This window comes from Indicator indicator, chromosome 13 (assembly GCF_027791375.1).
Source record: "Indicator indicator isolate 239-I01 chromosome 13, UM_Iind_1.1, whole genome shotgun sequence".
NCBI classification, from domain to species: domain Eukaryota; kingdom Metazoa; phylum Chordata; class Aves; order Piciformes; family Indicatoridae; genus Indicator; species Indicator indicator.
The window spans coordinates 17,330,742-17,356,679 of NC_072022.1; the positions used below are offsets into that span (position 1 = coordinate 17,330,742).

Here is a 25,938-nt window from a genome sequence, read left to right on the forward strand (position 1 = left end):
GTGCTGTGGGCAGCCCAGCCAGCCATGGAGGGCATGGGTGCCCCTGAGCATTGCCCCAGGTTGTGTGGTTCTTCCCAGCTCACCCATGCTTTGCTTTCTCCAGTTCATCAGCTCAGGCTGGAGGAAACTGGGAGCCAACATTTAGCAGGGAGATGGCTTTGTAATTGAGATCAAACTGCTGTAGTCCACTCCTTGAAGAGCAACCACTTTGAAGGGCAGCTACCCTTGCTCTCCACAACCAATTTGCTTAAGTGAAGACGCTAATAAATGTTCAAGCCTGCAGATGGATGGGCTTGAGAGGGCTAATTGGTTGGAAGCCCTCTGACACTTCCTCGGTGGTGCAGGTTTTTCCAGCCCAAGCAGGCTCCCTCTCACCCTGTTTTGAACATAGATTTTAATTGGTGGTGTTTCTCAGTGGCAGAGCTGGCTAAAGGTCGCCACCAGCTTTGGAGATGGAGCCAGGAGCTGGGAGTTTCCACTCCTTCAGATCCCCTGCCTGCAGGCATTGCGTCTCCTCTAATTAATTGTGTCCTTCCTTCTGCTTTCCTCACACTGCGCTTCCTTGGAAAATGCAGGGGGTAAATAAGGCAACAAGCTCCTTTCTCTGCCTGTGGTGTGCCCCTTGCTTCTGCTGAGCCACATCCTTCAGCCATCATGAGCTGTGGCTGCCGCAGGTGGCACCGTACTGCCTCTGTGACAGAGAGGGTCCCCTGAGGGTGCCAAGCCCCAGAGAAGGTTGTATGGTGAGATGCTCTGTGTCCCTCCTTGCCCTCACCCCGCTTTCTGCCAGACTCTTGCTGTGGCTGGAGGCTCCCATTTCCAGGGGTCCCCCTCTGCCATGGTGGGGAGCCCTCCCCACCTGGCAAAGCAGCCTTGTGCCCCATTCCAAGCTCATGCACCCACACCAGCCCTCATGGCCACAACTGCTGCAGGTGATTGTCCCCCTGAGGGCAGCTGTGGCAGGACACCACTGATCCCCTCCTCTCTTTCTGTCCCTACTCTAGGGAGGAAGGTGCTGACCCAGTGCTTTGAAGCTCTGAGATTCACTACCTGGAGGCTCAGCAGGATGGTGTCAGCCAGCTAAGAGCCTGCTGCATCCCTGGCAGCGCTGAAGTGAGCGAGTGGTCAGCCAGGACCTGCAGCACGCCAGCTGGCACGGCGAGCACCGTGGCTTGTGGCCCTGCCTTGGGGCCCTGCTGCCTGAAGATGGGCGATGGTGGCTGGATCTCGCTCAGCCCCACTGAGTTTGCCCAGCTCCAGCAGTACACAGACTGTGAGTACCCTGTGCCCTCCACACACCCCTCCTGGAGACAGGTTTCGAAAGTCCTGTGGATCTGTGCCGGACTGGTGCCCTACATGTCCTTTGTGTCCTCATGGAGATCTAGATTCATAGATCACGTTGGGTTGTAAGGGACCCTCAAAAGTCATCTTGGCCAACCCCCCTGTACTCAGCAGGGATGCTTGCAGCTAGATCAGGCTGCCCAGGGTCACATCAAGTCTGATCCTCAGTGACTCCAGGGATGAGACCTCAACCGCATCCCTGGGCAACCTGTTCCAGTATTTCACCACTCTCATTGTGAAGATCTTCCTTCTGCTGTCCAACCTAAACCTACTCTGTTCCGTGTTCAAACCATTGCATCTTGTCCTATCACCACAAGCCCTTCTGAACAGTCCCTCTCCAGCCTTCCTGTGGGTCCCCTTCAGCTATTGAAAAGCAGCTCTGAGGTCCCCCAGGAGCCTCCTCTTCTTCAGGCTGAACAGCCTGAATTCTTTCAGCCTGTACGTCACAGGAGAGGTGCTCCAGCACTCTAATCATTTTCATGACCTCCTCTGGACCCACTCCAGCAGAGCCATCTAGACAGCTTCTTAGATTTTGCATGGAGAGGATGGGAAGGGTCTGCCCTGCAGTGCTGGCTGATGGGGTGTGACAGACAGAGGGGTCTCCACACCTGCGTGCTCAGGAGGATTTATCTGAGCACAGCTCCCCTGCTCTGTGGGCTGCACGGATGAGCATGGCTGGGTGCCTCCGAAGGCGGCCAGCTCCCACGCCTGTGAGCGCAGCAGAATGCCAGCGCGGAAGGCAGGCTGCCTGTGCCCAAACACGCCGAGCGGCTCCACCGCCCGCCTCGGGCTGCCAGCCCTCTGCAGTAATCTTCCTGCTTTTGCAGAGCGAGCCTCTTCTGCAGCTCCTTTTGAGAAGAGGAGGCTGATGGTGATGCTGTGGGGTCCTGGAGTTGTAAATAGCTGGGGAGGGAGCCAGGGGTCCAAACTCAGGTCCTCGAGGCCCTGCCTGCTGGAAATCCAGCACGCAGGCATGCTGCTTGTGGCAGGTGGTGGAGAAGTGGAGGGGAATGGGTACATGTTACTCCTGGGGAGATTCCCACTGGGGTCCAGGAGGAAATGTTTTCCCATAAAAACATCTGCCAAGAGAAGCAGTAGATTCCCCTACCCTGGACAGTTTTAAGACTCATCTTGACAGTGTGCTGGGCCATCTCATTTCAACTTCACCATTTCCTAGAAAGGTTGGATCAGATGATCCTTGGGGTCCCTGCCAACCTGGCATTCTGTGATTCTGTGAGGTGCTGAGAGCAGGGCAGGCCGTCCATCCAGAACTGCAGAATGGAGGCAGAAGGGGTTTACAATCTCAGGGGCACCACTTTGTAGGCGCAGCATGGCTCTGGAGGTGAGCTGGATCCTGCAGCCGTGAAGGAGAGGACTAGTAGTCAAAGGGGCCCCCATGAGCACCCCAGGGCTGCTGTGCATTGTGGGGGAGACGAGCCTGGTGTGGGCTGGCAGCCTGGGGAGATGCAGTCTTCCATTCCAAACAGCCCTCTGTAAGCTGCCCCCAGCCCCTGTCCCCCTGCCAGGCATCCCAGTGCAGGTGGGCTGGCAGGGCTGCGGGCAGAGGCATGTGTGCAGCGTTCCTGCTGCATCTCCTCCTGCTGCTCCAGAGAGAGTGGGTGCTGCCTTGGTGACTCACAGACACACAGCACCATCTGCGATGCCCAGCCCAGAGCATGCCTGGCGTTCATGTCACCTGAGTCGAAGTTTGGGGGACAAGGCTGCAGCAGCAGCAGCTGGCCCCTCCCTGGGAGCTTCACAGGTCCTCCCACAAGTCCTCCCCAGCCCTGCAGTCAGGAGAGCCCTCACTGGGCACCTGCTAGCCCCTGGATGTGCTCTGTGACCCTCAGACCTGCCCCAGCTATCCTGGGCAGTCATGGGTCAGTGTCAGCTCTGTGCCCAGTGGAGGGCTGGGGGAGGCAGGAGCTTGGGGAGAGGATTTTGCAGCAGCTAATGGTGCTGTCCTGCCCAAGAGCCTTATTCAATGGACATGCACAGAGATACCTTTGAAGGTTAGGGCTTAACATCCCCTCCCTTTGATCTTTTTTTTCCATTTTCTGCTTATTTGTGAATTTTGGAAGTACCAGTGCCCTTCCGGACACTCAGCTTGGAGGACACCCAGCCAGGAAAACTTGGGTGCCATTTCTTAAACGACCTGGAAGCTGACACTGGGCAATACCAATGCTGCCCATCCCCTGGAGGTGGCCAGCCCAGAGCAGGGTCTGGGGATGAGGTGGGCTGCCAAGAGGGTGTCTGCAGGGGACATCCCCCCAAAGCCTGTACTGAGGGGCAGGACAGGGACAGCCAGGCTTGGTGCTCAACATTGCTCCAGCTGGGACTGGGGAGTGGCTTTGGCTTCCCTTGCTCAGCCCATGGTTTTGCCCTGGGTCTGCTATTGTTTTAACACAGACAGGAGGAAGAGCCCACCTGTATAACATCTGCAGGGAAAGCAGGGCATGGGTGGCCCCTTCCCAGGCAAGGAAGGAACCAGAAATTGTATATTCAGCAGATAAACTTCTCTCCACCATCCTGCTGGTGGTCTAACGGTGAAGAGGACTTGTTTGCACCACGCTCAGCATGATGCCTTTGTCTCCACAGACTCCACAAAGAAGCTCAAGGACGTCCTGGAGGAGTTCCATGGGGACGGTGTCCTCTCAAAGTACAACCCTGAACAGGTATGGCCCTGTCCCCTCCCGCCTGCCTCCAATCTGCTGGCAACTCCCAGACCCCCCAGCTCCCCCAGCCCACATCCCCCAGCTGAAAGCAGCTGGGAGAAGGCAGGGCTGTCTCTCTGCTCCTCATCATGGCTCTACTCCTGGGACTGGGAAGGATGCCCCACAGATGGGAACATATTCCAGCCATGTTGCCCCTGGCCATCCTGGGGACCAGGCTTGGTGTGAGCCCGTCCCACCCCATCCCAATGGCACTGCCAGGATCCCATGGCCATGCTGCCATCCTGTGCTGGCTGCCTTGCTGAGAGTATTCCGGGGCATGTGCTTGCCAGGCGGGAGCTGAGAGGGATTTTCTCTCTCCTCCAAAAGCAAATGAATTTGCTGTTGCTGGCATGGGGACAAGGGACGGCCCCGTGCCTTCACGCTCTCGCCTGGGGAAAGCTGGGTTGTTTATTCCAAGCCATGCTTTCAGAGAGCTCTTAGTGTGCCAGCAGGAGAGAGCCTTTCACAGGGGCCATAATCACCAGAAAAGAGGCTAAGCTGAGAAAAATCAGAGGGCTGGATGCAGCGAGGAGAGGCAGCAAAACTACCCTGCTCTTCAAGGGCACCATGGGACCCTTGCTGCAGCCAAGGCATGAAAACCATCGGGGCAGCAACGTCTCAATGTGATGGGGATGCTCAGCGGGGAAGCAGGAGGTGGAGAGACCTCAGGGGAATGATGTCCCCCAAGGACTGGGGGTCCTACTGCTCTGTGCCCTGCCCTGGGGAAACAGGAGACTTTCAGGGCACAGCTTGTTAGACCTACTGTCTCCAACACCTCCAGCTTCCTTTGGCCATGCCAGAAGGTGTGTATTTAATTCCTCAGTTGTTTGCCCAGAGCTGAGTACCCATCAGTGCCTGCTGCCCTTGCAGTGAGCTGCCCACCATGCAGGAGTCTGGAGGCTCCCAGGCAGGCAAGCTGGCTGCTGCCTGCTACCAGTGGGTCCTGTCCTGCTGCAGCTCTGCCCTTCCCTGCCCTGCCACCCCCCAGCTCCTGTCCCAGCTGCAGCTCCCGTCTCTGACCCAAACACCACTGGCCTGGCTCTGCTGCACTGCTTCCAGCCTCCAGCCAGACCTGGGGATTTCTGGCCCTGCTACCTCTGGATCCCTTCAGGCTATGTTCCACCACTGAGATCTGGGAAGTTGGCAGTTTTGGAGAGGGTTCTGTAGATGGTGTGCCCAGTGAGGAAGACCCAGGGCTCACAAAACTGCCAGCAGCTCTGCACCACCACAGCATGCTCAGGGAACCTCTATCCTTCTCCTCTGTCCCCTCCACCAGCCCATTGACTATGAGGGATTTCGCCTCTTCATGAAGACCTACCTGGAGGCAGACGTGCCTGAGGAGCTTTGCCAACACCTCTTCACCTCCTTCAGGCGTAAGATATGCCAAGCCTCCCCTGAGGCCCAGCGCCAGAGCACTGGCATCTCACAGCTCAACAACCTTGGTGAGCCAGCCCTGCCCCTGCCACCCAGCCAGGCACACCGTGGCATGGCAGCATGTTGGGCTCACTCCTGCACCACCCTGTGGGGACAAAGGTTGTGGGGTGGCACCCGTAGTGGGTGGCACTGGGGACAGCACACTGGCAGATGGGCTCCCCAGGGCTCTGTGCTACTTCAAGGAGGAGATGGCTTTTCCCAGGGGGAGGGGCTCACAGGGCATCGTTACACTGATTCTGCTGCGCACTCAGAGCCCAGGTCACTTTATGATGGCATCTCCATCCAGACCCCTGTCACAGATACCAGTGTGGGCACCCAGGGCAGGGAACGTGTGCCAGGCACCCAGCTTCTGCCTCCCCCAGCTCCTGTCCCAGGGCATTGGAGACATCTGCTGAAAGGTGTAACCTGCAAAAATAGGGAGAACCCTCCTGGGGTTCTTGGCTGCCATGTTGGGGAATGGTGTCAGGGGACCATGTCCTACCTGCCTGGTCTCAAGCACTGTGGCAGCCTAGGACAGGAGTATGCTCTAGCTGCTGCACCAGGCAGGAGGGTGAGGGGCTGCCCAGGGTGTCCCTTGGAGAGACCTGGGGCTTGGATGCCAATCTACTTTGGGGTTAGCAAAGGGAATCTCCAGGTGAGCAACTGGCAGCCAGGCAGGGTTCATTGAGTAAGGGCCTTGCCAGGCACAGACACCCTGGTGCCACACTGGCAAGGGGAATCTGTCTGCATTGCAGGGATCAATGGGAAAATGCTCCTAAGTGCCCTGGGACGACACACTTCTGAGCCCAAGAGCTGCCAGAGCAATGCAGCTGAGCCACAGCCAGCATCCCTCACCCCAGCATCAATCCCAAACACCTCCCCCAGCTGGTCCAGATCATCCTCCCAGAAGTCCACCACTGGCACCCTATCTGCTCACAACTCCTCAGGCTCTTCAAAGATCTCTGGGTCCCTGCTCAGCCCACAATCCTCAGGTGAGCTTGACTAAGATCTCCAGGGGGTACATGGGCACTGACAATGCCTTCCTGGTTTCCCAAGCCATGGAGATGTTGGTGGTGCAGCTGGTCAGGAACCCGGTGCAGTGGAGGTGACCTTCCAAACTCAGTGGGTTCCTGGTGTCCTGACATCTTTGCTTTTCAAACTGAAGTCCCTGATGCCACCCCACAGAGCCCCTGCCCATCAATGTATCAATTACCTGGCCACAGCTCCCAGTGAGGGGGGTCAGAGCGCTGAGTCACAGCTGCCACCAGCCCAGCTCCTGCCAGCACCGACAAGGGGAGCGCTAGGAAGGGTCCCTGTGCCAGGAGCAGCCATCTGCCGCAGGCTGCCGGCAGCAGGGGCGCCGCCGGCGTGGGCTGTCCTGGCAGCCCCGTGAGCTGCTACTGCTGCCAGACGAGTTTCTCGCTCCTTCTGCCTGGGTGCTAGGCACCAGCAGGGCACATCCACGTGGGCTCCCACCGCTCACTCTGCCCACGTCTGCAGTGCCAGAGGTACGGAGGTCTGTGCCCCGGGGACCAGCTGGCAGTGTCCAGCCCTGCTCCTGTCATGGCACCCAGCCCAGTGTCCCCTTCATGTGTGCAGCCCTGCTCCTATGATGGCACCCGGTCCCGTGTCCTCTTTGTGTGTCCAGTCCTACTCCTGTACCCAGCTTTGCCCCCTCTGCACCTTGCCCACCCTGTTCCAAATGGGTCCCTTTGAAGCCTGTGTCTCAGCTGGGGACAGCTCCTCGTTCCCCTGTGCCTGGCCTTCATCACCCTGTCCCTGTCCCTGCCCCTGTCCCTGCCTGCAGGTGTGAGGAGCATAGAGAAGAGGTTACCCTTCAGCCTTCGGAAGAGCCACGGCTCCCTGAAAGCTGCTCCCCCACCACCGCCCACCCCCCTGGCCCAAGTGGTCCATCTGAAGGACATCGTCTGCTACCTGTCCCTGCTGGAGAGGGGACGGGCAGAGGACAAGCTGGAGTGTAAGTGAGACTCTGGGGCCATGGGTTATGCCTGATGGAGGCGGACCAGTGGCTGGAGGCATTGCCTGGGGTGGATTTGCCCAAGCTGAGGCACAGGACTGGGTGCTCCTGCTCAGTTTTTGTGGCTGACACCTTAGAAGCACTTAGGAAACCCTCTCACCATCACCTGCCTGCCAGCACCTGTGTCCAACAGAGGGGCACCCAGCAGGGCCATGGCTTTGCTCCCATATCTCACACTCTGCTACGGGCTCAGGTCACATCTTGCCAGGGTGGGCTGGTGCGATGCCACTCCTTTCCCACAGCCCTGGTCGCCCCAACACTGAGCACTGGCTGCCCAGTGCCCCTGGGCTCTGACCAGCAGCTGGCTTCTCCTCTCCCTGCAGTTATGTTTCGCCTCTACGATACCGATGGAAACGGTCTCCTGGATAGCTCGGTAAGCCCTCCTCGGGGGAGGGAGGAGGGAAAGGAAGGGAAAAGAGAAGGGAAGAAGGAAGGAAGGAGTGAACTGCCCAGGGAGGTGGTGGAGTCACAATCCCTGGAGGTATTTAAAAGGCACCTGGATGTTGTGCTGAGGGACATACTTTAGTGGCAGTGACTTGGCAGCAGTGGTAGGGTTGTGAGCTCTAGGCAAGTGATTGGACTTGATCTCAAAGATCTCTTCCAACCTCAACAATCCTATGATTCTGTGATTGATTCTATGATTCAATGAGGAAGACAGCAGCATTTGCTGCAGAATTGGACTGTCGGGGACGTATGCCAGCTCTGCAGCATCCAGCAGCAGCTAGAGAACATCCACCCACCAGTAACTGTAGCTCCACATCAGGTCACGGCGCTTCAGAAAATGCAGAGTCGTGCACAGCCCCCGCCCTGGGGGGGGTTTCTTTTTGTCCTTTGGGCATCTGCCTCCAAAACCGTTGCAAAGAAACATCTGTTTTGTCAGGACAGCTTTTCTGAGGGCAAACCCTCTGCCCATCTTCTGGCAGATTTTGATAAAAGAAAGCAGCAGCCAGCACCCTCCGAGAAGTGGGGTGTCGCTGGCCCTTTGTGTGAGTGGGGCCTCAGGGCAGCGTTGGGTGTACTGAGTTGTGTCCCCTGTTGTGGGATGAGGCTGGACATTTGGGCTACTCATGCCCAAAGCCCTCCCTAGATGCCAGGCACTGTTGTCATCTTTCTGTGCTCAGGAGCTGGATCGGATCATCAACCAGATGATGCATGTGGCTGAGTATCTGGAGTGGGACTCGGCTGAACTGAAGCCTGTGAGTGCTGGGGCTGGGAGCAGCTGGTGGGGGGCACAGCTGAGTTGACAGGAGGCATCACCATGCCATCATGTTCCCCACCTCCTCCAGATCTTGAAGGCCATGATGGAGGAGATCGACTATGACCACGACGGGACTGTGACACTGGAGGAGTGGATCCGAGGTGGTATGACCACCATCCCCTTGCTGGTCCTCCTGGGGATGGAGACGGTGAGGACTTGCAGGGGAGTATTGGCCCCGTCCTCAGCCACATCCACATGCCCTACACACTCCCAGAGGAAGGACTGGGGGCTGGCAGCAGTGGCAGAGGAGGGTGATGATGGAGGGTGTGCAGGGACCACAGGTGGGTGGCAATGGAGGGCATGCAGGGACCACGGGAGGGCACCCTACACCCAGCAATGCATCCCTGGCCAGGGCAAGTCTGGGGTTTTGTGCCCTGGTGCCTGTTCTGGTGCTCACTTCCAACAGAAAGCTGGGGGGTGAGGCAGGAGGGATGGCTTCCTGGCAGGAAGATTCAAGCAAATGGGGAATTTGAAGCGGTGCCTGCAAAGCACTCATGCCTGGTGGTGGTGGCCTGGCCCCAGATGTGGAGTCATCTTCCTGTCAGCCATCAGCAGAGCATCCCTGTGGCCAGACTGTGCTGAGGGACCATGGGAAGCTGGATCTCAGTGCCAGGAGCTGAACATACCCAGGCAGCAGGAAAACATGGCATCAAGGATCATAGAATCTATAATCATGCTGCTCAGGGGAACACCAGGGGGAAGGGAAACAGGGACAGCCCATGATCCCCCTGGGACTGAACTCGCTGTGACAAGCTGGAGATTTTCATGGGGCAAAAGGCTGCTGTAAATGTCAGGTTGAGCAGGCAGTGAATCCCCCTTTGCCCTCCACTCTCCTGCCCTGCAGAATGTGAAGGATGATGGCCAGCATGCCTGGAGGCTGAAGCACTTCAAGAAACCTGCCTACTGCAACTTCTGCCGCACCATGCTGCTGGGGGTCCGCAAGCAGGGCCTCTGCTGCTCCTGTGAGTCATGGCCCATCACAGACCCCAGGCTGGCTGCTCCCACCCCAGCCCACTGCTCCAGGGAGGGGGACTGGTCCCCATCAGTGCTGAGCCCTGTGGGTCCTGCAGGGAGAGCAGGGAGGAGTCAGAGCCTGTGCTGGGGAGTGACAAAAGCTGATGAAGGGTCTGGAGAATCATAGAATCAACAAGGTTGGAAAATACCTCAGAGATCATCAAGTCCAACCTATCACCCAGCAGCTCATGACTAACTAAACCATGGCTTCAAGTGCCATGTCCAATCCTTTTCTGAACACCTCCAGGGATGGTGACTCCACCACCTCCCTGGGCAGCACATTCCAATGGCCAACCACTCTCTCTGTGAAGAACTTTCTCCTCACCTCCAGCCTAAACCTCCCCTGGGACAGCTTGAGACTGTGTCCTCTTGTTCTGGTGCTGGTTGCCTGGGAAAAGAGACCAACCCCCATCTGGCTACAACCTCCCTTCAGGTAGTTGTAGACAGCAATGAGGTCTCCCCTGAGCCTCCTCTTCTCCAGGCTAAACAACCCCAGCTCCCTCAGCCTCTCCTCATAGGGCTTGTGCTCAAGGCCTCTCACCAGCCTCGTTGCCCTTCTCTGGACACGTTCAAGTGTCTCAATAACATCTGGTGAAGAGCAGTGTAGCAGCTGAGGGAACTGAGTTTGTTTAATTTGGAGAAGAGGAGGCTGTGGGGAGACCTCATTGCTCTCTACAGCTCCCTGAATGGAGGTTGGAGTGAGGTGGGAGTTGGTCTCTTCTCCCTAATATCATGAGATAGGATGAGAGGAAATAGCCTGAAAGACCAGGAAAAGTTTAAGTTGGATATTAGGAAAAATTTCTTTGCTGCAAGAGTGGTTAGGCATTGGAACAGGCTGCCCAGGGAAGTTGTGGAGTCATCATCCCTGGAGATGTTCAGAAAACATGTGGACATGGCACTTGGAGACAGGGTTTAAGGGCCATGGTGGTGTTGGGGTGGTGGTTGGTCTTGATGATCTTAAAGGTCTTTTCCAATGAAAACAACTCTATGATTCTGTGATTCTATAATGCTGACCGCCTTTTTCTCTCCTGCCAGTCTGCAAATACACTGTCCATGAGAGGTGTGTGTCCAAAGATATCGCCTCCTGCATCAGCACCTACATGAAATCCAAGAGAAACACCAGTGTAAGTAGGCAGCCAGCATGTCTCTGAGCCAGTAGATCTCCTGAGAAGCCCTCCCTGAGGCAGCACAACCAGCAGCAGCTGGGCCATCAATCTCCTGCCCTGGCCCCTCATGGCTTTTTTCCCTGGGGATTTACCCGTCAGGTCCTGGGCAGCAGCTTAGGAGCATTCCCAGCATCCAGAGCCTGTCAGGGCAGGCTCCATCCCCATCCCCTGGGTACTCACCAGGACCCCTGACTGCAAGGTTTGCTTTGGCTGCTGGTGTAGGATGGGTGTCCCTGATGTGCTGCATGGAGCAGCAGGGAGAGAAGGTGGCCACGTGAGGGGCTTGTTTGGATCAGTCATCATCCCTGAGTGGCCAACCACCCTCTCAAATCACAGTGGCAGCTCAGCAGAGAGGAGGTGCCTACAAGCTGGTGGGTGCTGTGCCCACACTGCCCCCCTCCATGTCTTGCAGGTGATGCAGCACACCTGGATCGAGGGCAATTCTCCTGTCAAGTGCGACAGATGCCACAAAAGCATCAAGTGCTACCAGGGCATCACTGGCCTGCATTGTGTCTGGTGTCAAGTCACTGTGAGTACCAGGTGTGGGCAGCCTGCCTGCCCCCTGTGATGCCCTCTGCACAGTCAGTGCTGGGTGAGATGGGGCTCCCAAATGGCCTGGTGTCTGCTGCCCAACACCCCTTCCTGTGACCCCTGCAGCTCCACAACAAATGTGCCTCCCATGTGAAGCCAGAGTGTGACGGGGGCCCGCTGCGGGACCACATCTTGCTGCCTTCCTACATCTGCCCGGTTGTCCTGGTAAGTGGTCCCCTCCTTGCTGCTGGGCAGGGTCCCAGTGCGACGTGGCCATGGCCAAGCTGCCTCCCCAGCTGTGGCACTGCCTGGCTGGAGCACACAGCCCTGCCTCTGCTTCCCAAAGGACAGGCAGTCCCACTGCCGGAGATCGGAGAGCGACTCCCCTGCCAGCACCAGCCCTGAGGACAACCAGGGCTTCAAGTTCAACTCCACCACGGTGGATGGGCAAGGACTCCAGGTGGGTTGAGATGCTGGGCTGCTGCTGAGCAGTGCCACGGGGGCATGTCGAGCCCCACGGTGGCAGCAGTGCTTTGTGCCCTGCAGATCAGCCCTCGGCCGGGGACGCACCCCCTCCTGGTGCTGGTGAACCCCAAGAGCGGAGGAAGGCAAGGGGAGCGGTAGGTGGGGTCCTTCCTGGGGGGAGCATCCCCAGGGTGGGCAGGGGCTGCTTGTCCCCCGGGCTGCCCCAGCACCTCTCTGGAGGAACATGTGCCTCCCCAGCGTGTCCACACCCCACTTTCCTCAGGGTCCTTCGGAAGTTCCACTACCTGCTCAACCCACGCCAAGTGTACAACCTGGACCGCGGCGGGCCCGCGCCGGGGTATGGAGATGCTGTGGCCAATCCTCTGCCCCCTCCCACTGCCCCTGCGCTCCCCTGTCACACCTTATCTCTCCTGGCTCTCTCCAGGCTGAGCTTCTTTCGGGACACCCCAGACTTCCGTGTCCTGGCATGTGGAGGGGACGGCACCGTGGGCTGGATCCTGGATTGCATAGGTGAGTGAGGAGCAGCTGTGGTGCCATAGAGCGTCATCCACCCACGTCATCCACCCATGCCATCTACCCATATCATCCACTCATGTCATCTACCCACTATCCATCCCATCCACCTCCTGCTACCATGCAGGCTGCCAACATTCTCTTGGTGAGAGTGTGGTGAGGGCCCTGCCAACGTCATTGCCCTTGGGCCAAAGAGTGTTGTGGAGAGGAGCAAAGGAAGAACCCTTTCGGCCCAAAGTCCTCTTTCCCATTGCTTTACAGACAAGGCCAACTTGGTGAAGCACCCACCGGTGGCCGTCCTGCCCCTGGGAACGGGCAATGACCTGGCCAGGTGCCTGCGCTGGGGAGGAGGTGAGGCTGGGTGAGCATTGCTGGGGGATGGCCAGCCCATGGGAACCATCTCAGTGGCTGTAGCTCGATGGGTGCCATCCTGGGTGACGGAGGACCTCTGGGAATCATAGAATCACAGAACTTTTTCAGTTGGAAAAGATCTCCAAGATCATCAAGTCCAAGCTCCAGCCTATCATGGCCTTTAAACCACTTCCCAAAGTGCCACGGCCCCATGTTTCTTGAACATGTCCAGGGGTGGTGACTCCACCACCTCCCTGGTCAGCCTGTTCCAATGCCTGACCACTCCTGCAGCAAAGAAATTTTTCCTAATCTCCAACCTAAACCTCCCCTGGCACAATTTCAGGCCATTTCCTCTCATCCTGTCACCTGATAGCAGGGAGAAGAGACCAACCCCCACCTCACTCCAACCTCCTTTCAGGGAGCTGTAGAGAGCCAGACGGTCTCCCTCAGCCTCCTCTTCTCCAGGCTAGAGAACCCGAGTTCCCTCAGACTGCTCCTCACCAGACCTGTTCTCTAGAGACCCTTCACCAACTTCATTGCTCTTTGGATAAGGCTCAGGGCTTTATCTCAGCATTGGTTCCTCCTGACAGTGCTTCTAACCCCTTCCAGAAAAAGCAGCCACTGCTTTCCAAACTCCCATCAGCCAAGTCCTGCCTAACAGCCTTTTCCATCTGGGAGAGTCTTGCCACTAGCTGAAATCCATGCCACTGCTGCAGGGATGAGCTGGACCTTTTACTGGTGCCATAGCAGCAGCCCCAGGCTCTCCTGAGTGCTTGGCACCCAACTACTGCCAGCCCCACGAGACTGGCTATGCTCCCCTTCATCATCCTGCCATGCCCACCTTCTTTCCCTTACAGGCTATGAAGGAGGCAACCTGATGAAGGTCCTAAAAGACATTGAGCACAGCACAGAGGTCATGCTGGACCGCTGGCAGATAGACATCGTTCCCAGTGACAGAGAGGCCAACGGAGACCCTGTCCCATCCACCATCATCAACAACTACTTCTCCATCGGGGTGGTGAGTGCCATAGGAAAGGGATGGGTCTTGGAGGCAGCCCAGAGCACAGCACCCATGTTTCAGCTGGAGAGAGCAGCACAGAGCTAGTAATCAGTGCCCAGGTCAGCACTGTGCCATGCCCCCTGGAGCTGACTAGACATGGCAAGGCAGGCAGAAGCCTGTGAAGCAGGGAAACTGTCACCTGGGTCCCCAGAGCATCTGCAGCCTCAAACCCACCTGGATCAAGGGATTCCCAGGAGCATTTCCTACTGAACTGGTGGGAAATGCCTTGGTTGCCCTGAAGTCAGTGGCAGGTACACTCAAGCAGTGCCAATCCCCTGTGCTTCCCTCCCTGTCTCCTCCTAGACTCATCCTTAGCCCTCTTCCCAGCTAGCCCCAAGTTGATTCCCAAGACAAGGGGCTGGTGGTGTTCCTCAGAGACCATAAAAGCTTTTCTAAGTGTTCAATGAATCTCAGTGTTTGAGCTTGAGGCTTCCCAAGCTGGGGACTCTTCCTCTCTGCTCTTCCTCGCTCACGTTCCCAACTTCCCACAATCTCCTGCTGTTTTTCTGGTTTTATTAGCATTTGGAATGGCAGCACATCAATGCATAAGCAGGCATGGAATCTCTCTCTCCCCAGCCAGAAATGTTGGAAGAGCAAGTGTGCAAGGAGCTTAAATGAGGTTCAAGGAATGTTAGATTCTGAGGGGTGGGTTGAGATCTGCTGAACCCCCCACCTGAAGCTTTTGCTGAGACAGCACCCATTGGCAAAGCCCCACTTTGGTGCTCGGGCCTGTGGTCTCCTGTGTTGTCCTCACCCAGGGAGGTTAGGGAGCCTAAGGAGATGGCAGCCCTGTGACCCAGGGGCTTTCCCCAGTGTCAGAGGTCAATCCTAGGAGCAGCAGGGCTTTGAGGATCCTCAAAGTGAGTCATAGAATCACCAAATCAATAGGGTTGGAAAAGTCCTCTAAGGTCATTGAGTCCAACCATCAACACCACCGTGGCCATTAAACCATATCTCCAAGTGCCATGTCTATATGCTTTTTGAAACACCTCCAGGGATGGTGACTCCACCACTGCCCTGGGCAGCCTGTTCCAATGTCTGGCCACTCCTGCAGGAAAGAAATGTTTCCTAATATCCAACCTAACCCATGTCCCTGTGCCCTGTCTCCTTGCAGGATGCCTCCATTGCCCACCGCTTTCACATCATGCGAGAGAAGCACCCTGAGAAATTCAACAGCAGGTGAGGGCTGCCCATGGTTCTCCCTGAAAGCTGGGTGTGGGAGAATGCCCCACCACTGCTGTGCACCATAACAAGGGGATGTGCTGATGCATAGCATGGCTGGTGGGCAGGGGCCCAGGCATGGTGGAGGTCCAAGGTGCTCCTTTGCGACCCATGCAGCATGGCAGGCTGCTGGAACTTGGCTGCACACCCAATTAGGTTCATTCATGCTTTATAATTAGCACTGAATTCCAGGACTGCCAGAAGCAGGCCAGGCAGCCAGGGCAAGGCAGGCAGCAGGTCCCAGCTTGTTTCCACTATGCTTGAGGTGCGTGGAAGTGGTGTGACGGCAGCGCGAGCTGTGGCTTGCAACCACCATCCCCGTGTTCAGAAAAACCTGCTGGAAAAGCCCCAAATGGACAGAAGCCTCTGGCTCTGCAGCCCTGTCAAGGGATTACAGCTCATGCTCAGCTCTGCTGAGAGCTGCTGAAGGCACTCTGTCCCATGCTGAGGGACCACTCACCACCTGCATCCTTCTCTGTGGGGTGTCAGAATCATGTTTGCCTGGACCAGCCCCTGTCCCACAGCATACCAGTGGTCCTTCCCTGTGATGGCTCATGTCCCCATTGCAATGGCTCCAGAAAGGCTCTGGGGGAAGCTATGACAATGTGCTGCTCTTGAGCAGTTGCTGATGCTTGTCTGTGCCCCAGGATGAAGAATAAGCTGTGGTACTTTGAATTTGGGACGTCGGAGACCTTTGCAGCCACCTGCAAGAAGCTCCATGACTATGTTGAGGTGGAGGTGGGTTTCCTGGCATGGTCCCTGGCTCCAGCCACAGCACAGAGACTTTGTGAGAGATGTTGTCCATGGGTCCCATGGACAGAGCTTTAGGCTGTTCAGTTAAAGGGTGCCACAGCATCTCTGACCCCTTACAGTGGCAGAAGGGTGTGGTGGCTACTGTGTCAGTCCCAAGCACAAATCCAGGCTGGGCAAGGAGCAGCCCAGGAGCAGTCTTGAGCAGAAGGACTTGGGGGTATCACTTGATGAAACACTCCTCATGAGCCAGCAATGGTCACTGGCAGCCCAAAAGGCAGCCATGTCCTGGGCTGAATCAAAATAGGTGTGAGCAGCAGGATGAGGGAGGTGATTCTGCTCATCTGCTCTACTCTGGTGAGACCCCACCTGGAGCACTGTGTCCAGTGGTGCCCCTAACACGAGAAGGGCATGGAGCTGCTGGAGTGGCTCCAGAGGAGGGCCATGAAGATGGTCAAAGAGCTGGAGAACCTCCCCTATGAGGACAGGCTGAGAGAGTTGGGGTTGTTCAGCCTGGTGAAGAGAAGGCTTCATGGACACCTCAGAGCAGCCTTCCAGTTCCTGAAGCGGGCTACGGGCGAGTTGGGGAGGAACTTTTTACAAGGGGTTGTAGTGGCAGGGCAAGGGGCAATGGCTTTGAGCTGGAAAAGGGGAAATTAGGAAGAAATTCTTGACAGTGAGCGTAGTGAAACACTGGAACAGGCTGCCCAGGGAGGTTGTGGATTCTCCCTCCCTGGAGGTGTCCAAGGCCAGGTTGGATGAGGCATTGAGCGACCTGGTCTAATGGGAGATGTCCCTGCCCATGGTGGCAGGGTTTGACCTAGATGATCTTTAAGGTCCCTTCCACCCCAAAACATTCAGTGATTCTGTGTCCCACTCTGCTGCTAAGTCAGGCAGCTATGGGCAGAAGAACAGCCTTGTATTTGCCCCCACTTTCCAGCGGTATTTGAGAGCGTGCCTGGAATATTCTTTCTGCAAACTCCACGTTTGCTCCTAGCCCATGTGGGCTGAGATGGGAACAGCCTTTAATTGGAGCTGGGAGGAGGGCCTGCAGTTGCCAGGAGTGCTGTCATTCCTGTGCTCCCGCTCCTGCCGTGGGTTTCGTGTTCTGCTGGGAGCCTCAGCCTCTCCTTATCTTGGCATAAATGACTCTGCTATATCTTAGGCTTGAGGGCAAGGAGAAACAAACCAAGGGCTGCTGTAAGTGGGACCAGGCAGTGGGCACAGGGGCACTAGTGGCAGGCAGAGAGAAGGCAGAGCTTGAGGAGCTGTCAGTGTGGCACATGTGGCTATAGGCAGATGGACTTTGAAGCCTGGTTCTTGGTGGGGAATTGCATCTTTCCCAAAGCCTGAGGGGAATAGCTGCACCCTCAGCAGCTGGTGGGCAGGAGCAGCAGTGCAGCCATCTCACTCCCTTCACTGGCCACACACTGGCATTTTGGGACAGATAATGTTCATGCTGCTGGAGGCCACAGAGCACTGAGTGCTGAGGCTTGGAAAGGACCTCTAGAGATCACCCAGTCCAACCCCACTGCTAAAGCAGGGCCACCCACAGCAGGTTGCACAGGAACACATCCAGGCAGGTTTTGAAGGTCTCCCGAGAAGGAGACTGCACAACCTCTCTAGTCAGCCTGCTCCAGGGCTCAGGCACCCTCGCAGAAGGAATTTTTTCCTTACATACCAGTGAAACCTCCTGGGTTCCAGTTTGTGCCTGTTATACCTTTTCTTATTGCTGGGAACCACTGAAAAGAGCCCAGCCCCATCCTATTGACCTCTACCTTTTCGCTCTTGCTGAGTGCTGAGAAGATCCCCTCTCAAGTCTCCTCTCTCCAGACTGAACAGCCCCAGGTCTCTCAGCCTTTCCTCCTCACAGAGATGCTCCAGGTGCCTCAGCATCTTTGTGGCCTCAGTTGGACTTCCTTCAATAGTTCCCGGTCCCTCCTGAGCTGGGGAGCTCAGTGCTCTGGACACAGTGCTCCAGATGTGGCCTTACCAGGGCAGAGTAGGGGGGAAGGAAATGGCCATGAGTTGCCCTGTGCTCCTCACAAGATGCCCTACACGCTGCCCACACGCTCCCTGCCCAGATGCCATCTGTTGCGGGTGCGCTGGGTGTCGCTGCGCTGGCAGGAAAGGGTTAACCCCCCAGTGTTTGAAGTTGAAAGCTCAGCCTGTCCTCCCCCCCAGCTCCCAGGCAACTGTCAGCCCTGCAGAGAAATGGCAGTTTTGTGTTGGAAGTTGGCACTCCTTCCCCTGCAGCTCCTGGAAATGAATTTGCTTTTTCCCCAGCTGCAAATTTCGACTCGCGGCATCGCTGCCAGCACGCCGTCAGCTGCCCCTGCTCAAAGAGCCCATTGTGGCCCTGCTGGCACGTTGACAGGGGGGCTGCGTGGGGAGACAGCGCTCCCCACACGTGTGTGTGTGGGCAGGTGTGGGCAGATGTGGTCCTGCCCAACCCCTACCCCCTCGGGCAGCCCCAGAGCTGCTCACTCCCCTTCCACCAGGGCTTTGGGGTCTTACCTGTTCCTACAAATGTTCACACCTTGAGTATTGGGTTCATGTTTGTGGCCCTCACAAACATGAGGACATTGAGGTGCTGGAGCGTGTCCAGAGAAGGGCAATGAAGCTGGTGAAGGGTCTGGAGAACAGGTCTGGTGAGGAGCAGCTGAGGGAACTGGGGTTGTTTACTCTGGAGAAGAGGAGGCTGAGCCTCATTGCTCTCTACAACTCCCTGAAAGGAGGCTGGAGTAAGGTGGGGGTTGGTCTCGTCTCACATACAACAAGTGATAGGATAAGAGGAAATGAATTCAAGTTGTGCCAGGGGAGATTCAGGTTGGATATTAGGAAAAATGTCTTCACAGAAAGGGTTCTCAAACCCTGTAACAGGCTGCCCAGGGAGGTGGTGGAATGCCCATCCCTGGAGGTATAAAAAGATGCATGGAAGTTGTGCTGAGAGATGTGGTTTAGTGGCAGTGGCTTGGCAGTAGTGGTGGTGTTGTGAGCTCTAGGGGAGCGGTTGGACTTGATGATCTCAAAGGTTTTTTCCAACCTCAACAGTTCTATGGTTCTAAGTCATAATGTCATTAAAATGTATTGGAAAAGAAGGGGGTTACATCCTTTAGGAGCCTCAGAGAGACATGGTCTGGCCTCTTCACTCCCAGACCAGAAGATTTCTGCCTCTTACTTTGAACCTGAGGCTAAAAATAAGATGAGAGAGCAGAGCACAGAGACGATTGCTTGCCTGCATACCCAGCTCCACGTATGTGTGGCTGGCATGCTCAGCACTTACTGACAGGACCTTCAAAACAAGATCCAGACCTTCACTAGAGGAGAACAACTGGAGCCAGAACAGTGGCAAGGGGTTCCTCAGCCCATTCACATTCTCTCAGCAAGGCAGGTGAGGGCAGAGATGCTGTCACATCACCAAAGCGCAAGGGAAATAGTGGTGCTGGTGTCTGAAAGCGTAGCATGGCAGGCAGAGAGCAGAAGTATGCAGGAGGATGGAAGTGCAGTACAGTGGAATGGGAAAGCTGATACTTCCTCCAGAGGTATCTAGAAAGGGGATCCAGTGTTGTCTGGGTATGATGAGAATCGTAGAATCGTAGGATTGTTTTGGTTGGAAAAGACCTCTAAGACCATCAAGTTCAGCCATCAACCCAACACCACCACGGCCACTAAACCATGTCCCTAAGTGCCATGTCCACAATTTTCTTGAGCACCTCCAGGGATATTGACTCCACCATCTCCCTGGTCAGCCTGTTCCAATGCCTGACCACTCCTGCAGCAAAGAAATTTTTCCTAATCTCCAACCTAAACCTCCCCTGGCACAATTTCAGGCTATTTCCTCTCATCCAATCACCTGATAGCAGAGAGAAGAGACCAACCCCCACCTCACTCCAACCTCCTTTCAGGGAGCTGCAGAGAGCAAAGAGAGCCACCTCTTCTTCACACTGAACAACCCCAGGTCCCTCAGCTGCTCCTCACCAGACCTGTTCTCCAGACCCTTCATCAGCTTTGTTACCCTTCTCTGAACACGTTCCAGCACCTCAATGTCATCCTTGTAGTGAGGGCCCCAAAACTGAACCTAGTGCTCAAGGTATGACCTCACTGGTGCCCAGCACAGAGGCATGATCACTTTTGTGTTCCTGCTGGCCACACTATTGCTGATCCAGGCCAGGATGCTGTTGGCTGCCTTGGCCACCTGAGCACATTGCTGGCTCATGTTCAGAGAGCAAGAAGATCTGAAGTTAAAGAATGCATTTCCATGGTTACTGCTTCCAGTTCTGTGGGGAAGCCACAGGCAGCAGCTATTTTACAGGGAATTTTCAGCTGTGTGACAGCAAAGCCCAGCTTAGCAGCTTTGGGAATTTCTGGTTTCTCTCCAAAACCAGACATCTTCTCTATCCTTTCTTTCCAGCCTCATTTCTAGTTTCCAAGTTGCACTTGAAGACAAACTGGTTTGAGTTTGATTTTTGAGGCAACTTTCTGATTCTTCAGAGTCAGTTTGAGCACAGGGAAGTGGGAAAGCACCTGCTGGAGATGCTTGGATGGAGGTCACTCCAAGGCTGAGGTGGTTGTTACTCCTGTTTGGGGTTGCAGCACTGAGCCTGACTAAGGTTTTATGTGGCCTCATAGGAATTTGCTTTTCAAAACACGTAGTAAATTTAATATCAAAAGAGAGGGGAAGTGGTGTTTGCCAGCCCAGACAGGGTTATTTGTTTGCACCTTCAGACCCAGCCAGTTTGGGCAGGTTCACAGATTCATAGAATGGTTTGGGTTGGAAGGAACCTTAAAGATGATGTAGTTTCAACTCCCCTGCTGTGGGCAGGAACACCTCCTACTAGACCAGGTTGCTCAAGGCCCTGTCCAACCTGGCTTTGAACACCTCCAGGGAGGGGGCATGCACAACCACGATGGGCAACCTGTTCCAGTGTCTCACCACCCTCACTGTAAAGAATTTCTTCCTAATATGTAGTCTGAAGTCTCAGGTTTGCTCTGGGGGCCACTCAGCAGCATGTCTGGGGAGCCCTGCTCCTTCAGCAGGCAAACAGCAGGCAGGGGTGCCATGGTCTGACACTACCCATGTGCCTGGCAGTGTGATGGGACCCTGCTAGACCTGAGCAACACGTCCCTGGAGGGCATTGCCATCCTCAACATCCCCAGCATGTATGGTGGCTCCAACCTCTGGGGTGAGACCAAGAGGCAGCGTGGTTACAACCGGCTGGGCAAGAAAGCCCCGGAGAGGCTGCACACCACGGTGGTCACCGATGCCAAGGAGCTCAAGTTCTGTGTGCAGGGTGAGTGGCAGCACTTGCTGGAGACTGGGCTTTGTGGGGTGTGCAGGGTGTTCTGGCCACAGGTGCTGGAGCAACAGCACGGAGGGGTTGCTGGCAGTTCACTGCCTTTTGGGGTGCCAAGGTAACCCCAAGAAGGATCTGGTCAAGCTGGTGGCTCTGCCTGCCTTGGGCATGCTCCAGCACTGTGTTTCTCAGGGCTGGCCATGCCATGCTGTGGTGGCCAGGGAGGATGTGGTTCCCATGCCCTGCCATCCATCTCTCGTCCCAGCCTTTGGGGATCACGGCTTGGGGGGTGCCTGGATGGGGTTAGCATGGGCAGCCCTGGCACCCTGTAGGGCTGACAAGCAGCTGCTGCTGAGGGAGAGCTGGAAGCAGAGCTGCAGAGCTGGCACTGAGGACTTTTGTAAGCATCTTCCCAGGCTCTGCCACATTGCTGCCAGCCTAGCTGGGCAGTATGGGGAGCAGCATGGTACCCATGCCGTGCCCTGGGCAGCACCTTGCACCCGCTGCTGCAGCCACTGGAATGATCCCTGCGGATGTGGGCAGCCTGAAGTGCTGGCAGGGTTTCCCAGCAGAGAGCCCTGGGTTAAAAAGCAGCAAAATGCCACCTGCCACTTCCCCCAGCCTGGGGTTGGAGTGGGAAGAAGCCCCCTTGCCATGTGGGTGCCAGGACAGTGGTGTTGCCAGATACCCCAGGATGTCACCAGCTGTCCTTCACGGGGTGAGTCTGTGGGAATGGGCAGAATGGAGTGGGGCAAAGGCAGTTCCAAGGGGTGGTGAGAGGCATTAGTGCCAGGCACCTGGGCACATCCCCACTTGCAGGGCTGCAGGAGAGCATGGAGGCGGGGCTCAGGAAGTTTATTTTGAGGAGAGTTCCACCAGGGGTGAAACAGGACCCTGAAGGAGTGAGAGATGAGTGAATTGCCCTGGTGTTGGCTGTCTTTGCTGGTGGCCCAGAAAAGGAGGAGGAACTGAAAAAAGAGCCAATGAGCCTGAGTAGATCTTGCCTGGGGGAACATTCCCCGGTTCACTGTACCCCAGGGTGTCTGGGAGAGGTTCTGCTGCCATTTCACACAACACTGCAGACAAGCAGTTAGAGAGCTGGTGAGGATCCAGGCTGCCACCCTGAGCCATGTAGCACTGGGCACTACTTCAGACCAGGATCATTTGTGCTGCAGGGATTTTGGGCAGCAGCACTGGCCCACACCCAGCTCAGTGGTCTCAGAGCACAGGGGACATAAGGACACAGCCCCACTGTTCCAGCAGCCCCACTGCTCTCCAGGGCAGCCAGCAGCCAGCCAGTGTGCTGTCCCTGATCACAGAATCACAGAATGGTGGGGGTTGGATGGGACCTTTGGATTTCATGTACAATCCTCCTGCAGTTTCACCTAGAGAGGGTCACACAGGAACATGTTCAGGTAAGTTTTCAGAGCCTCCAGAGGCAGAGACTCCACCACATCTCTGGGCAGCCTAGTCCAATGCTCCATCAGCCTTAAATTAGAGAAGTTCCTCCTCATGTTTAGATGGAACTTCTTAGGTTCGTGTCCTGTCCCTGGGCACCACTGAAAACAGACTGGTGTTTTAAGGTGATGGCAGAAGGCAGGAGGACTCTGGGGATGGGGGGACTGACTCAGATCCCTCTCTCTTGCAGACCTCAGTGACCACCTCCTGGAGGTGGTGGGGCTGGAAGGTGCCATGGAGATGGGGCAGATCTACACAGGGCTGAAGAGCGCTGGGAAGAGACTGGCCCAGTGTTCATCTGTCACCATCAGGTACTTGTCCCTGTCCTGGCTGAGCATACACCCAACAGCAAAAGCTGGCACCTGTGTCACCCTGAATTCCCTCTCTTTGTACTTTGCAGGACCTCCAAACTGCTGCCCATGCAGGTAGATGGGGAGCCCTGGATGCAGCCATCTTGCACTGTGAGTCCCTGGGGAGGGGGTAGCTCTGCCATGGGCAGCTGGAGTGGGCAGGGGGTGGCACACAGTTGGATAGGCAGACAGGGGCTGGCAGCATGGGGCAGACAGATCCCTGGTGGGATCCCTTCCCAGGGAGGCTGCAGAGGGGTTCCCCATCATCCAGCAGGCAGCTTGACCAGAGAACTCCTCTGCCTGTCCCAGAGTGCCTGGAGGTGGCTCTGGAGCTGTTACTCCTGTGCAGCAAAGCACTTGATGGCCCAGCTGGAGGTGGCAGCAGCTCCTGGCCCTGGTGCTGGGTGCTGAGCTGCTTCTGGCTTGCTTGGGTCACTCCCTGAGGTCCCTGGGCTGGGGCTGAGACCTCAGGAATCCCTTACTGCGCTGGGTTTTTCACTTCTCTTTAGATCAAAATTACCCACAAAAGCCAAGTGCCAATGCTGCTGGGCCCCCCACAGAAGAGCAGCTTCTTTTTCCTGAAGAGGAGAAGCCGAACTCGAGATTAAGCAACGTGCCAGGAGCCACAGCCCAGAGTAACCTGGCATCCTGGACACCCACCTGCTGCAGGGAGTCCCCAAATCCCTGCTCCACAGCAGAGAGAGAAAACATCTCCACAAGCTTGGTGGGGATGACTTGACCTGGGAAGGCCTTGGAAGCTCCTTTCCAACCACCACAAGTATCTTCTCCAGCTGATGCAGAAGCGGTGGGCGAAGGCAGGCTGGCGGCTGGGGAGTGCGTTTGCAGAGCCAGTGCTAGGACTGGTTGTTTTCTACCCTCCCCTTTATTTAATGCCACCCCCACCCCCCTGGCAGAGCTGCAGAGGAGCACTCCTCCGAGGAACATTATGCTTCACTGATTTTTTGATCCTCTTGAAAGACACTCCATGTTCTGCTGTGCTGGCTTCCCGTCCACCAACCCTTGTACATGGGAGAAGTTATTTATTTCCTTAGCCTAGAGGAGACAGTTTCTGCCATGCCTTTGGCACCTCTGGAGTGGGTCTGAAGCAGATGCAAAGACAGCCCTGGCTGCTGGCCTTGGTTGCTGCCAGTCATGGGATGAGCTGGGAACAAGCAGTGCATGGGCCATGGGGACAAGCATGGGGTGGACAAGAGGAGGCCGTGTTTTGATGTGGAAATGGCAAAAAAGGGATTCTGGGGCAGGGGGAAGGGAGCTGTAAATTCTGGGACCCTCCCTGTGCCCCAGCTTTGGCCTTTGTGTTCATATTTATGTATTTATTTAGCACACTTGTGGGGGACTTTGGTGATTGCCTTCTTTTTAGGAGCCTGGGTCAGACACCAATGCCACCTTCCTTCTCTGCTGGCTGTCCCCCATGGCACCTCCTGCTGTATGGGACTTTCCTCTCTCCTAACACCCAAAGCCTGTGCCAGGGACTGGGGACCCTGAGGACTGACATCCAGAAGCTCTTCTCATTTGGAAATGTGTCTGTCCCCTCCGACGTTTTCATTTCTCCTCGTGTGCTTGACCAAGCCTGTGTTCTCCCAGCTGCTCCTGGTACTGCTGTAATGCTCCTGGATGGCTGCAGGGATAGGGGCAGAGCTGCTGCACCTCTGTTTCTGCACAGCCAGGTCTCCCCTGGCCCCATCCTGAAGCCAAATGGCTCCACAGCTGCTGCTGCCAGCCCCTTGCCTGCACCCAGCCTCTTCTCTCCTCACCTATCTGGCTGCCAAAGCCCAGCAAAGTTGCACGGGCAGGTTTCTGTGGCCTCACCTGTGTGTCTCCCACCAGGAGCATGAGGACAGATCACAGGATACAGCTTCTGCCCAGGGTGCAACAGGGACCAGCAAATAGATGACTGCCTGGAGGAGGCAGTGGTGTGGGTGTGTGCCCCACTTCATGGTGCTCCCAGGACTGGCCCATGGAAAGGCTGCTGGTTGCTTATGCAGGCACCCCCTGCCTCCTGTGGTGGCCTTGCCTGGGGGGACACTCAACTTCCAAATCAGGCTGTGCTCCCAGGCAGCTCTCCAGGCTCTGGTGGAAGCCCCTGTGCGGCTGTGGGCAAGCTGGAAGTGGTGTGTGCCTCGTGGCCATGGCTGCAGGCAGGGCTACCACTGACACAGGGCACGAAGGCCTGGCTGTGACAAGCCATCCTGTCCTTCCTAGTGACCCAGCACCTCCCCATGCTGCAGGCCCCCATTCAATATCTTCCCCCTGGCAGTGCAGAGGGTACTGCCATCATTATGATTCAGAGTGAACAGGTGAAAGGGAGTTGTTCCTCACCCTCTCCTGGCAGGGACAGTGCTGTTGGGCACTTATTCAAGCTTTAGCTCAGAGTTGTGGAGTCTGTAGGGGACTACTGACATGAGAGAAGGCCATGGTGCTCCAGGGGCTTAAGTCCCTAAGTCCACCTCAGCCAGGGCACAGAGGGGTGCTCTGGTGGGCTGCTGAGGTGTCCTTTTCTCCAGCCCTTTGCACCATCGAGGGCGAGCTGGGGAGCGTGTGTTGGCCACAATGCTGCACCAAAGGGGCTCCCAAAGACAAGCTGGCAGGGGAGCTCCAGTAGTCCCTAGCGTGCAGAGGGAGCTCAGCACCACAAGGAACCTGGGGCTGAGCACAGGCCCGACTGGCTGGAGCAGAGGTCACCACAGCTCACTGGAGCAGCCACCTGCATGATGGGCACGCTCCACCCATAGTGCAGAAATCCACTGTCCTCCTCCTCTGTCAGCCAGGGTAGCCATTAATGAGTAGCCAGGGGAAGGCATAGGAGAACAAAGCCAAATAAGCCTCAGGTGCCATGGAGCAGCAGCCTCCCTTTCCCCAGCCTCTCCCCAACAGTGGCTGAGCTTTGCAGCCCCCAAGTGTGGGGAGGGGGAAAGGGAAAAATCTCAACCATCTCCAGAGCTTTGCCAGCAGGCAG

General features: G+C 56.3%; 1 protein-coding gene across 3 annotated transcripts; it reads left to right on the top strand.

Moving 5' to 3' along the window:
• The first annotated feature begins 1,206 nt into the window (after positions 1-1,206).
• Positions 1,207-23,569, top strand: LOC128970942 (diacylglycerol kinase beta-like). 3 transcript variants are annotated; one of them, XM_054386341.1, is made up of 25 exons: positions 1,207-1,273; positions 3,940-4,016; positions 5,332-5,497; positions 5,741-5,794; positions 6,203-6,460; positions 7,276-7,446; positions 7,830-7,879; positions 8,628-8,702; positions 8,793-8,912; positions 9,609-9,726; positions 10,814-10,902; positions 11,357-11,473; positions 11,602-11,700; positions 11,822-11,935; positions 12,022-12,095; positions 12,224-12,298; positions 12,386-12,471; positions 12,736-12,825; positions 13,683-13,843; positions 15,000-15,064; positions 15,754-15,844; positions 20,949-21,150; positions 22,802-22,922; positions 23,012-23,072; positions 23,471-23,569. In XM_054386341.1, exons 1-25 carry the CDS (start codon positions 1,207-1,209, stop codon positions 23,567-23,569), a joined length of 2,700 nt encoding a protein of 899 aa, XP_054242316.1. The 3 variants fall into 3 exon arrangements, with proteins under 3 accessions (XP_054242316.1, XP_054242317.1, XP_054242318.1); XM_054386342.1 differs by lacking the exon at positions 5,741-5,794 and having other exon boundaries at positions 6,224-6,460; XM_054386343.1 differs by lacking the exons at positions 5,741-5,794; positions 6,203-6,460 and having other exon boundaries at positions 5,332-5,459; positions 7,283-7,446.
• Positions 23,570-25,938: the final 2,369 nt, after the last annotated feature.